Source organism: Echeneis naucrates, chromosome 24 (assembly GCF_900963305.1).
Source record: "Echeneis naucrates chromosome 24, fEcheNa1.1, whole genome shotgun sequence".
NCBI lineage: Eukaryota > Metazoa > Chordata > Actinopteri > Carangiformes > Echeneidae > Echeneis > Echeneis naucrates.
In genome coordinates, this window is record NC_042534.1 from 1,568,671 (window position 1) to 1,582,724 (window position 14,054).

The 14,054-nt window shown below is 42.0% G+C and overlaps 1 protein-coding gene across 1 annotated transcript; it reads left to right on the forward strand.

Annotated features, from left to right (window-relative positions):
* Positions 1 to 3,552: 3,552 nt before the first annotated feature.
* On the forward strand, positions 3,553 to 12,430 carry LOC115037328 (NACHT, LRR and PYD domains-containing protein 12-like). The gene is made up of 12 exons (XM_029495779.1): positions 3,553 to 3,673; positions 5,497 to 5,581; positions 5,674 to 5,778; positions 6,217 to 6,327; positions 6,715 to 6,825; positions 7,488 to 7,566; positions 7,707 to 7,923; positions 8,211 to 9,999; positions 10,099 to 10,272; positions 10,636 to 10,809; positions 10,895 to 10,941; positions 11,264 to 12,430. Exons 2-12 carry the CDS (start codon positions 5,511 to 5,513, stop codon positions 11,836 to 11,838), a joined length of 3,453 nt encoding a protein of 1,150 aa, XP_029351639.1. The 5' UTR covers positions 3,553 to 3,673; positions 5,497 to 5,510; the 3' UTR covers positions 11,839 to 12,430.
* The last annotated feature ends 1,624 nt before the right edge of the window (positions 12,431 to 14,054 follow it).

Genomic DNA, 14,054 nt, shown 5'->3' on the forward strand with positions numbered 1-14,054 from the left:
AGCCAACATTTGATTTGTGACATCATCTTCATTTGATCTGAACTTTTATATGAAAAACTGGAGGTCCATCCCTCAAACTCACCGTCTCAGTATCTAAATTTCAGTCTTCGTTATCTTATTGTGTTGTTCCAACCTCCGGCCACCAGGAGGAGGACTTTGGCTCAGCAGACAGCTGTTTTCAGCACAGCTGACTGAGCTCTTATGGAAGCAGTCGTGGTTGTACCTCCATCTGCAATCGCTGCGTGCAGGTGCGACAAAAAAATAAAAAGAACAACCTTTCAAGTTAAGTCATGACAGTTTTTGTTGCTCAACAACATGATCGGTTTGTAGCCAGTTCACATCAGTAATCATGCTCCATCTTGGCTGATTAAGAGCAACATCAGACTTGAACATCTTTAGATTTGGTGTCACTAACACATTCCAAGGCGTCATTACCTCAAAAAAATAAAAAGAACAACCTTTCAAGTTAAGTCATGACAGTTTTTGTTGCTCAACAACATGATCGGTTTGTAGCCAGTTCACATCAGTAATCATGCTCCATCTTGGCTGATTAAGAGCAACATCAGACTTGAACATCTTTAGATTTGGTGTCACTAACACATTCCAAGGCGTCATTACCTCCGATCCAACAGAACTGTGACAGTTTTCTGCACATCCACGATAAAAGCTCCATTTATTTCTGATGGCGCCACTTTTCCAAAACGTTCTAAAAACTTTGATAGCGTTTAGATTTAGTGCTACTTTTGGTTCAAGCAGCCAGGAGGTGCAGTCACGTCACGTGTCCTTGCTTTTTCTATGGAGGGTCTGTCCAATTTCTTCAGCTCATACAGCCATTGTAAAGGAAATATGAGATTCAGGCTGAAGGTACAAAATCTTCCCACTCGCTCACTAAAGTGCGTGTAATAGTAATGAGATTTTAGCAGAAGGGTGAAAAGAGGTGATCTGGCAGGTAAGAGGGAGAACGTTTCCTCTTCCAAGGACAGACAAGATGAAGAGCTTTTGAACAAATGCAGGCAAGGGCCTATTTAGGAAGTGTCGGAGTGCTGGAGGTCAGGGCCGGAGTTTCGTTTTCTCTGACAGGAGAGGAGGCTGCCTTGGAGAGACCGCCGCATCATCGCAGTAGAGTTACAGTCTGAGCTGTGTTCCTGACAATATACATCCATATTATTTCACTTTCATTCTCACCTCATTTTAGGTGTTCAGCACATTTCACAATCAACTCACAGCACTCGTTCATATTCTGTTCATGCAGACGCACACACGTGCAAACATTTCTGCAAACTGACAACAAACCTGCTATCTGTGTCAGTTGAGATTAAAGGAGACAAAAAGGAGAAGGAGAATGTGACACACTGAAATTGAAACGGGAGGGGAAAAAAGGGAAAAGATACCGAGACGAGAAAATTAAAAAGGCTGATTGAAAGTCATAATGTGACAGAAATGCAAAGGTGGAGACAGACAGGAAAAGGACGGTGAGAAAAGGAAAGCGAATGGATCAGAGAGCTGCAGCCTGAAACCAGACAGACGGATCGTGTTCAGATCTACAGTCACAGGAGGATATTTTCTCTTATTTGAGTCCCACATCTTCAATATGTCTTTTTCACCCAGCTGGTTGATGCAGAAATCTTCCTTCGTGTGATGTCAGACTTTGTTCAGCCTTTTTAACAGGTGTCAGGAAACACAACACAGGGCCCACATGAGGCGCTGCTCACAGAGATTTAGAGAGTCTGGATCTGGGCCACGATTTTATTTCCATCTCAGGCCGCCAAAGTCAAAGATTTGTGTTTAGGAAACTCACTAAGTTACAGACGCTGGTGAAGAAAATTAATGTTCAGGCCTCGACAGAAGAGCAGAGCAGATGTGATGCAAAGAAATGTTTTGAATTAATATGCAGACCACAGTGGATGCTGGGAAAGACACAAAAATGGAAATCAGAAGAACGACATGAATGCAAAAGGGAGATGAAAGGCGAAAGGGACATACAGCGTCTGAATGAGGGTGTGTGGTTCAGAAGTGATAATGCTCCGGCTGCCTGGAAAAATCATCTTCACACGTTTCTGTTATTGCTCAAAGTGAATGGTAAATATTCTGAAAGGATTTTTTTTTTCCACCAAATGGCTGGAAAAAAGAAAAAAATCCAGCGTTCAGTCAGAAGCAGGAAAGAAAGACTGACAGAAACCAAACTGGGGAGAGCAGGGACATCAGAATAAAGTCTGTCCGGTTACTGAGAGCAGAGAGAAGACTTTAACAGCAGCTGCTCACTCCTGGGAAACTTTTCTTCTGACAGATCACAGCGGCCTCAGATAGATAGACTGAATCAGTACCAGACCGGAACAGGACGTTTTGGGTTTCTGAAGGATCGAACGCAGGATCGACATACAACCTGTGTGAATGAAACCAAAGCTGAAGAGCCTTCAACCTGCATACCTTGTCCCATTTCCCATCACTCCCCTAAATTTATCAATTTAAACGGTCCACAGTGTCCTCACACGTGTATGCTGTGTTCCTTTAAGCTACCAAAGTCTGACGAGATGAGCTGTTTGCTTACAGACTGAGCTTTTGTCTCTTTCCTCTGGACTCTGATGGTGAGTGTGTAATGACTGGGAGGTCCACGGTTAGGTACACACAGACACACACAGACACACACACATCCAGTCTGAGCTGATGGGTCTCTGCTGCCACCAGCTGATCAGCTACATATTTATATACACACACTTCAAACTCCTTCCTGTTTACAGACTTCCTTCGCCTTGTTGAAGGAGGCTCAGCTACTTGAATTAGATGAAGGATTGTTCATCAGCAGTTTCAGCAGCGTAATCATCATTCATGATGCTACACATGCTTTTCATTGCTGAGGCGTCAGCTGGGTATTTTCCTGGTGAATCATTTGGTCTATTTAAAGTCAGAACAGAGTGAGATGTATCATCCATCATCATTCTGAGCCCCATCCAGTATTTTTCTTTAATGAAAGTTTAGTGTTTGGTGCAGAGCTTCAAGAGGCTGGAACCAAATTACCTTTAATACTCAGGACCAAAAATTGGCTGATATCCATTTCCTGAAGAGAAGAAACAGACAGATCTGCTCTGATGTCCTCAGTCACTCTGTGTGTATGCGTATGTAACATATAGAAATCTCTCTCCTCTTCCTCTGTGACAGTCTCAGATTGAGACAACATTAATTTGGTCAGATTTTATCGGGCCAAGTTCTGGACTCAGAAGAACCTCTGATGTTTACAGAAAAATACGGGCTGAAATTTTAAGTTTGGGCTAAAATGTTATTTGATGCAAGTTTCTGAGCTCTGCTGTTGGTCAGAAATTACAGAAATAACAATATAATAATAATAATAATAATAATAATAATAATGAATGGGTTCAACTCAGATATTCAGTGCATTACATGTTTAGTTTCTACCATCTAGTGGAGAAAACACAGAACTAACCAAAGATTCCTCTGGCACAGATTTGGTTTCTGACACAGGTGAGACCGGTTTTTACGTCACTGTGGTTTATTGTTTTATACGTCGACTATAAAGTTATGAGGATGTGGCTCACCCTCAGATCAAACTTTAAGAGAGGACTGAGAAGTGAGAACGAGCAGCCTCCTCTCTTCAGATATTTTCTTCACACCTGAAGATGGAAAGTGTCTGCAAGTCGACCTGAAGTGAGTTCAGCAGGTGAGAATCTGTAAATGTCTGAACAGGATCACTGTGATCACATTGTGTTGTTTCACTGTTTGACAGGACAGCAGAACTTTCCTTGATGCTGATTGGATAGTTTAAGATCTGTCAAAATATTCTTAATGTTCTTTACGTGTTTTGGAATCACAAATTTTGAAGGAAAACGACGTGAGGATCATTTGCATTAATGTTGTTGGTTCAACAAGTCATTAATGTTGAGTCTGAGTGGAGAGAGTTTAATGACAGAAGTGGTCAGACAGCTCAGATAATGACTGGGGCGTTGTTTCTCTTCCGAGAACAACAACAACAACATCAATTATCACTGATGCTAACTTTATCTGAAACTATTTTGTTTCATGTCTCAGTATCAGGGTAAGTAAAGTTAAATATATCTATCATTTTCTATCAACACAGTTGTACTGGTATTATAAAGAAATATAACTTTTTGCATAATTCGAACACATTTAGGATTATAAATGAAGAACTAACACATTTTAGAGCTGTTCTCACAAATTAAGATTTTCCTTGGCACCTATTTCTTCCATGTTGATGAGGCGTAGGAGAACTGGTGTGTGTGATGTTGGACGTTAGTGAGAGTCGGACAAATCTGACCATCGCTAATAAAGATGATCACACTGTGAAACTGTAAACTATGTTGTACTTTTGCGCTCTGTTCGAGGACAAAAGTATTCCATGTGAGTCTTCAGCAGTTGGGTACAGATCATTACAGGAATATGTAGTTCGTCACAACTTGGACCATCTTCACTGTTGCTATTCCAAGTATTTTGTACCGTGTGACGACAATAATTGTTGATGCACAAACATGGCCTCCAATTGCCTGGAGGCAAAATTAGCCTTTTTTTCTTTACCAATGATTTTTCCCATTTCATACAATCAGCACATGTATTTAAATTCCAGGTATGAGAAAGGAAAACTGCCTTCAGCCTGATTCAGTAATGCTGAGCATTAATCTGGATCATTTATATTTCAGCTCACTAATGTTAGCCAGCTGATGGTGCTCCTTCTCATTTTCAGTGTTGGCGAGGTATTGTGTGGTTTCGTTGATTTATTCTTTCACCTTTTTGATATGATTTTCATTCCAAACATCTTATCATCAAACATCAAACATCTCTGACTGAACAACATTAACGTGCATGTGAGCTGAAGTCGTTGTATAAGTAGTGAGTAGTAAAGCCATTAGTTCTCCTGTTGAAATTGTCAGGTATTTGTGCATTATTGGAGTGTTTGTGTTTCTGAAAAGATCACAGAGTGACTGCAGCAGTCAAATTAAAATCAGGGTTTATTCCAGCAGGTCAATCAAAACAAAGAAACAAATCCAGTTTCTGTTTGTTATTACATCACTCCAATTAAGTTATTCTTCATTGGTCGAACAAAATGTCAATCTAAATTAATAAAATGAATGCATGGCTCCTATTGGCCAGCCAGAACAAGCCCCGCCTCTAAAGTTGACACATCGACTGCAACCAAATTAGCCGCGCTAAAAGAGTGAATTTTCAGTGAGATGAGGAGAAAAATGTCGTATGGATAATAAAATTACCCCAACAGAGCGTATTTTCGGGGACAAGCGGCGAACAGAGGAGCCAGAATTTATTCACCTTTGGCGGCGCCAAAGTCAGCGAGTCAGCGGAGTCCGTGCTAACATAGCTAGCGACGGTTAGCTTCCGTTAACAAAGATGGCGCCCTGTCAATCGTGTGTGTTCTTTTATATTCTGACTATTCTGAATAGTTTATAGTTGGACTCGTCTTACTGACATAGCTAATGTGTCCTGTGATGTAACTCTTGTTGTGTTTGTGTGAAGGTGGAGGCTCAGCTATGGATCAGTGTGAGGTCGGAGTGGAAAACAATCTGTGGGGGAAACTTGAGAGTCAGGATGAAACTCAGAGGTGAGATGAGGACCTGTAGCTGTCCACGACTCTTCTCCAGGGCAGTAGGAAGGTTAGAATAAACTTTTACATGTCTCCTTGGTCTGTATCAGAGAACAGCAGCAGAGCCCAGACTGTCCTGGACCCAGCAGTGAATCCATTAACAGTGAGGGGTCACTGCACTGTGATCCATCCTTCAAACATCCTACTGATGAAAGGTAAGACTGCCACAGTCCATCCTCTGTCAGTCAGCCCGGACCAGAGGCTCGAATCTTTGACAACATCTTTGCCTCTTTTGTGATTTAACAAATCACTGAAATGTGAGACTACATGAGTCATTTTGTCTGTAATGTCAGAAATTTAGGTGCAGCAGTTGGTTCATAATGTGGCATTTTGGATATGTTGGATTCAGGGGAGAGGGCAGAAAGTCTGGATGTTAGCAGAGCTGTCAGGTTTTTACAGTTCTACTGTCAGGAATTGTCTACAGTTTGCCCCCAAGAAGAGAACTGAAATGAGAAGTAGTGATTTTCACCATCATTTGGGTGTTCGGTGAACTAAGAGCCAGACAGATTAGTCAACTGATCAATTAAGATGAGGTCAGGTGAGGTCTGTTTTTTAGGTTCAAATTCTTTTTATTTCTCATTGGTCTGTATCAGAGAGCAGCAGCAGAGACGAGAATGTCCTGAACTCAGCTGTATCTCCATGAAGACTGATGGGTCACTGCAACGTGATCCATGCTTCCAATCTAAACATCCTACTGATGAAAGGTAAGTCCATCCTCTGTCAGATCAAATCACTGAAATTTGAGACTACATGAGTGATTTTGTCTGTAATGTCAGAAATTTAGGTGGAGCAGTTGGTTCATAATGTGGCATTTTGGATATGTTGGATTCAGGGGAGAGGGCAGAAAGTCTGGATGATAGCAGAGCTGTCAGGTTTTTACAGTTCTAGTGTAAGCCTGTCAATGTTAAAAGAATTGTCTACAGTTTCCCACCAGGGACAAAAATAAAATGAGAAGAGTGATTTTCACCATCTTTTGGGTGTGCGGTGAACCAAGCACCAAACAGATTAGACAACAGATCAATTAAGATGAGGTCAGGTGAGGTCTGTTTTTTAGGTTAAAATGATTTTTGTTTCTCATTGGTCTGTATCAGAGAGCAGCAGCAGAGCCCAAACTCTCCTGGACCCAGCTGTGTCTCCATGAAGAATGAGGGGTCAATGCAACGTGATATACACGTAAACTCAGAACAACCTGCTGATGGAGGGTAGGAATTTAAAACCAAACTTTAATATCTGACTCTGGAGAAGATGAATCATGTTTGGGACTCTAATCATCTGTTTCAGCACTTAACTGCCTGTTTGTAGTTCTTTACCTTCCTGTCTAAAGAGAACTGGACTCCACAACAGTTACAGTATAAAGAAAGTCAGAGGGACATGAGGGCAGTGAGGCTTTATACAGGTCAGGAAGTCTCACTTCTCCACAGCGGTTAGCTGAGTACTGACCTGCTGAATAATTTAATGAACAGCAGATGTATTTTACTGTGGTCAGAGATTCAACCAGAGCTCCTGACTGGTTGGTCAGACACATGGGATTGGGTGCTATCTAAAGAGAAGTGAACATTTACCATGTGTCTGTCCATCAACAGGACCACAAGGCTGGTTCTTACTGACTTGTTGCTCATCCTTGTCCAAACCCTGGACTGCTCTTGTGTGGTGAGGTTGATCAAAGTCCTAGTTGGGGCCTGTTCCTCATTGGCTTTGGTGATAGAGCCTCTGCACTGTCTCAGCTTTGCCATCTGATTTAGCCCATTGCTGAAGGGGACACTATAGACATAGTGTCACTCTGAGGAGGAAGTTTCTGTGTTCAGATTGAGGTCTTGGATCTCTCAGGAGGTCAGTTTCCTTAAAGTTGAATTTTTCTCCTCAGACTTAAAGAAGAGAGCTCAGAGGTCCACAGTGATCAGTCTGCCCAGCAGCATCAACCAGACCTGGACTCCGTATTTATGGTCTGTACATGAACTGTTAAACTCCATCAAACACAGATTAAATCCAGACTTTACTTTCAAATCCTAACAGTCTTCACACTAACATGTGAATCACATGTTATTCACTTTAAGTGAAATCTTAAATTTATTATCTGTTCCAGCTGCTGGAGGAGAACATCGTCACTTTTGTGAAGAACGAGCTGAAGAGAGTCCAGAGGAACCTGAGACCAGATTACCCAGAATCCTTAGAGAGACGGATGGAGGATGAGGACTGTGAGGATGAAGAGCAGAGGAGGAGCAGAGAGGCATTTCTGAAGATCACAGTAAACTTCCTGAGGAGGATGAAGCAGGAGGAGCTGGCTGACTGTCTGCAGAGCAGTAAGAGGATTTAACATTGTGGATTAACTTGAATGCCTCAGGATCCCCCAGTCAGAGCTGGTTGATGTGGCCGGGAAAGGGAAGACTTGTGCTTCCTACTGAAGTTGCTACTCCCACGACCCAACCTCGGATAAGCAGATGAAGATAGATAGATGGATCAATTTATTTAGAGATTGTCTAGTCATATAATACTCATTCTTTAAGGGATGAAACATTGAAAGACCATCTTTGAAGTTATTTATTAATGTGCCTGATGAGTCTTTTTGTTGTTGTTGCTGGTCTTTTAGAAACTTGTGCTCCAGTTTGTCAACGTAAAGTCAAATCTAACCTGAAGAAGAAGTTCCAGTGTGTGTTTGAGGGGATCCCTAAAGCAGGAAACAGAACCCTTCTGAATCAGATCTACACAGAGCTCTACATCACAGAGGGAGGAACTGGAGAGGTCAATGAGGAACATGAGATCAGACAGATTGAAACAACATCCAGGAAGCTGAACAGACCAGAAACAATCATCAGACAAGTAGACATCTTTAAAGTCCCACCTGGAAGAAGTGGACCAATCAGAACAGTGATGACAAAGGGAGTGGCTGGCATCGGGAAAACTGTCTTAACTCAGAAGTTCACTCTGGACTGGGCTGAAGACAAAACCAACCAGGACATAGAGTTCACATTTCCCTTCACCTTCAGAGAGCTGAATGTGCTGAAAGAGAAGAAGTTCAGCTTGGTGGAACTTGTTCATCACTTCTTCACTGAAACCAAAGAAACAGGAATCTGCAGCTTTGATCAGTTCCAGGTTGTGTTCATCTTTGACGGTCTGGATGAGTGTCGACTTCCTCTGGACTTCCACAACACTGAGGTCCTGACTGATCCTACAGAGTCCACCTCAGTGGACGTGCTGCTGACAAACCTCATCAGGGGGAAACTGCTTCCCTCTGCTCGCCTCTGGATAACCACAAGACCTGCAGCAGCCAATCAGATCCCTCCTCAGTGTGTTGACATGGTGACAGAGGTCAGAGGGTTCACTGACTCCCAGAAGGAGGAGTACTTCAGGAAGAGGTTCAGACATGAGGAGCAGACCAGCAGGATCATCTCCCACATCCAGACCTCACGAAGCCTCCACATCATGTGCTACATCCCAGTCTTCTGCTGGATCACTGCTACAGTTCTGGAGGAGAAGTTGAAGACCAAAGATGGAGGAGAGCTGCCCAAGACCCTGACTGAGATGTACGTCCACTTCCTGGTGGTTCAGTCCAAACTGAAGAACGTCAAGTACTTTGGAGGAGCAGAGGCTGATCCACACTGGAGTCTAGAGAACAGGAAGATGATTAAGTCTCTGGGAAAACTGGCTTATGAGCAGCTGCAGAAAGGAAACCTGATCTTCTATGAATCAGACCTGACAGAGTGTGGCATCGATATCAGAGCAGCCTCAGTTTACTCAGGAGTGTTCACACAGATCTTTAGAGAGGAGACGGGGCTGTACCAGGACAAGGTGTTCTGCTTCGTCCATCTGAGTGTTCAGGAGTTTCTGGCTGCTCTTCATGTCCATCTGACCTTCTTCAACTCTGGATTCAATCTGTTGTCAGAAGAACAAACAAAGGTGTTTAGAGGCTCATCTGAACCTCTAACTCTCTACCAGAGAGCTGTGGACGTGGCCTTACAGAGTCCAAATGGACACCTGGACTTGTTCCTCCGCTTCCTCATGGGTCTTTCACTGCAGACCAACCAAACTCTCCTACGAGGCCTGGTGACACAGACAGGAAGTAGCTTAGAGACCAATCAGAAAACAGCCCAGTACATCAAGAAGAAGATCAGTGAGAATCTGTCTGCAGAGAAAAGCATCAATCTGTTTCACTGTCTGAATGAACTGAATGATCATTCTCTGGTGGAGGAGATCCAACAGTCCCTGAGATCAGGACGTCTCTCCACAGATGAGCTGTCTCCTGCTCAATGGTCAGCTCTGGTCTTCATCTTACTGTCATCAGAAAAAGATCTGGACGTGTTTGACCTGAAGAAATACTCAGCTTCAGATGAGGCTCTTCTGAAGCTGCTGCCGGTGGTCAAAGCCTCCAACAAAGCTCTGTATGTGCCGATAAATCCATCTACATCAACTGAATCTTTTTCTTTAGCTGACACCAAAAACATGTTTTTATAAGTTTTATTTCTCCAATTCCTCTTCAGACTGGGTGGCTGTAACCTCTCAGAGAGAAGCTGTGAAGCTCTGTCCTCAGTCCTCAGCTCCCAGTCCTCTAGTCTGAGAGAGCTGGACCTGAGTAACAACAACCTGCAGGATTCAGGAGTGAAGCTTCTGTCTGATGGACTGAAGAGTCCACACTGTGAACTGGAGACTCTCAGGTCAGGACTCAGCTCTGTGTTGAGAGGTCCTATATTTTTTCATGAGCTTGTATTAAATGAGGTAATAATGAACTGAAAAGGTTTGTATATTTGGGAAATCATCAGAATAAAAATCTGCTGCAGATTGAATCACTGATTTAATGGAGAACACACTGAGGTAAACAAATTAAGCACACATCATGTTGCTCAGCCAGCAATTAATTCCTGCAGATCATCAGTGCTTGCTGTTCCTGCTGCAGCATCTGTGGACCTGATTATATGTTATGGATCATTTATTTGAGTTATTTCCTGTTTCCTGGTTAACTGTAGTCGAAGGTGCACTGAAGAAATTGGTTGTATTTTTCATAACGTGTCTGTCTTCAGTCTGTCAGGATGTCTGGTCACAGAGGAAGGCTGTTCTTCTCTGGCCTCAGCTCTGAGCTCCAACCCCTCCCATCTGAGAGAACTGGACCTGAGCTTCAATAATCCAGGAGACTCAGGAGTGAAGCTTCTTTCTGCTGGACGGGAGGATCCAGGCTGGAGACTGGACACTCTCAGGTATGGACAGATGGACAGACAACAGCAGCTCTCACTCTGTTTCTCTGTCTCTCTGACTAACTGAGGACTCTGTTTCTTCCTCCAGGGTGGACCATGGTGGACCACAGAGAATGAGACTTGGTCTGAGGAAGTGTGAGTGTGTTTTCACTTTGATTCATGTTACAGTAGACTGAAGTACAAAGATGAATTTCTCCAGTTTCATTCAGCATCAACACTCCATGTGTTTATTGATGTGGATCTCCATCAGCCGTCATCTTTGGCTCCACAGCAGAAACAAAGCAGAACATTGCTGCCATCTTGACTCTCATGTTCAGTAATTGTTGATGTTCTAACTGGGTTTTTGGTTTTAATTTTAATGTAGTCAAACATTATTCACAGCTGATGAAATGGAAGTTTGAATGATTCACTGATAAATCAACAGATGATAAACTGAAGCTGTTGTTCTCTCCATCAGATGCCTGTGAACTGGAACTGGATACAAACACGGTGTACAGACACCTGAAACTGTCTGACAACAGGAAGGTGACATATGTGACAGAGATACAGCTGTACCCTAATTATCCAGACAGATTTGACTTCTGGCCGCAGCTGCTGTGTAGAAATGGTCTGACTGGTCGCTGTTACTGGGAGGTCGAGTGGAGCGGAGAAGTCCGTATATCAGTAACATACAAAGGAATCAGAAAGAAAGGAGGCAGTAAAGACTGTGTGCTTGGAAAAAATGATCAGTCCTGGAGTCTGAAATGCTCTGATTCTGGTGGTTACTCTTTCTGGCACAACAACAAAAAAACCTCCATCTCCTCCAACTCTTTCCCAAACACAGTAGCAGTGTATTTGGATTACCCAGCTGGCTCTCTGTCCTTCTACAGAGTCTCCTCTGAGTCACTGATCCACCTCCACACCTTCAATGCCTCGTTCACTGAGCCTCTGTATCCTGGGTTTGGGTTTGGTTACTTCTCACCAGGATCCTCAGTGACCTTTTCTTCTCTGAAGAAGGCAGCATCTTTCAGAAGACACAGCAATCTGCAGTGACCAAGGTGATCTGCTGATATGCTGAAGATGTGTTTCACCAGATAAATTAACAATTGTTATTCCAGATCCATATGTTAGTTTTATACTGCCATTTCTAATCTTAGAATTGTATTTATTCTGTAGCTCATCTTCATATTAGATGGAAATATAACTTTAAAACTGGGCCAATGTGTAACCATAGTGTCTAATAGTATAAAAAAAAAGGATAATTTATTCTGTCTGTTTAATGTATTCGGTCTGTGATAATGTATTCGGTCTGTTTGTGATTGACTTTAATTCATTCCAAAGTTCATAGCTGTTCTGGTATCAGATTTTCCGATCAAGTAATTCTCAGTTTTACACAGACATCTGAGACTTTGTTTGGATCAGCAACTTTTTAAAAGCTCCTGCTGTCAGAGATACATGTATATATTGTTTTTAGTTTTTTCATGGATGTTCACCTTCACTCATCAAATTCATGAAGATTACTTCATTTTTCAATTATTCAATCATCAGTTAATGTAACCACCTGCTTTCATCATGGTTGTCAGTGACTGTTTAACTGATTTAAAAATTGTGATTGTAAAGCCAATAAAATGTAAATATCAAAAGATTTTGTTGTATTGATGTATAAAATACTCAGCTTCACTCCTTCTGCCTCGTAAAACTAAAAAAGTGACTATATATAATGGGATATTTGAAAACTGACAGTTTGATGCTCATATCTGGTGTCTTGATGGTCATTTTCAAACAAGAGGAGCTAACTGAGATTGGCTCTTTGATGCCATGTCAAGAACGTGAGATAAACAAAATAATAGAAACACAAACTAGTTATTTCTGTTCAATGTTAACTATTAAATGAAATTGATGTATATATTTAAATGTTGCAGTCATTTAATGCTTTAAAGATGAAGATCATTAGCAAACGAGCTAACAGCTCACTGTTCAGTTTCCATAAAAAGATGGTCTGTTATGGACGATGTGGTTTATTAACAAGATCTCTGAAAATGTTTGTGATCAAGACATGAACTCTTAGAATCACTGTTGAAAACATCTGCATGATTCGATATTTTCAAGATTAATTTCTGCTAGTTAAAAGTCAAGTATTTAAGTATTTATTTCCTCTTTACAAGACATTGTCCTCAGATAAGAAATTAAACATGAGACCTGAATGTTAAAATAATGAAATCAGTTCCAAGTGACATAATGCTTCATATGAGTCAAATGAAAAACATTCAAACAGTCAAAAATTATGCTTATCCTCATTTAAAATAATACATAAAACAAATAAAAACACTTCTGATTCTTGACTAAACTCATAAAAACTTCCATATTTTAATTAGTTTTTCTAAAAAATATTTTCCCGCCAGTTCTGTTGTCTGCAGAAACCGGAAGTAGCAGATTCTCCTGAGCCAAGCCAAGCTGATCTTATCACAGAAAAAAGGGAAAAGCTGATGTTTTTGTTTTTTTTTTTTGAAATGGTAAATCAACCAGAAGCCAAAGTTTGATATTATGATTAATTTATTAAAAAAATACATATATTTAAATTTCTATTTCGACGATTTTTCCCGAATCTCGCGTAACCTCGCAGACTCCTGCCGGTCCCTTCGCGGTCAAGATGGCGGCTGAGCGGGAAAAGGTGCAGAGCAGTCAGTCGGTGAGTCGGCGAGTTTTAAAACAGAAAGTTTTAGTTCGGAGTGTTTCCGGCTCCATCAGCCCGACTCCGTGTGTGTTTGTCCCGGGGCCGGTCCGGAGGAGAAGCCCGAGGCTGAGTTAGTTTCCCGGTCCGACTCTGGAGCCGACACCGGTCTGTCTTCACCGGGCGGAGCAGCCTAGAGCAGCTAAAGGGCTCCATTTGGACTCCGGCCGGACTTCCTTCAGCTTCAGCTGCAGTGAAACACTGACTGAGGATTTCCCTCCACATCTGGACCATAAAGCATTAATTCACCGGAAGCAAAGCTTCTAATAAATAAACCAGATGAATGATGTTTGGCTGCAGGCTGAGGTTCACCGGGCCGTTTAATTGACCCTGTGATAAGATTTTAATGAATTATTCAGATCAACAAAGACAGAAAAAGTAAAAAGAAATTGGCCATAAATGACTGTAAAGGCATTAGATATGTGGGCTGCTCACTCTGTTTTTCAGGCAGGTGCAGGATGAGTTGATGTTTGTTCAACAGCATCATCTGCTGGAAAAGCTGCAGAACAGCTTGAACCACGGCGGCACGGTGGATCAG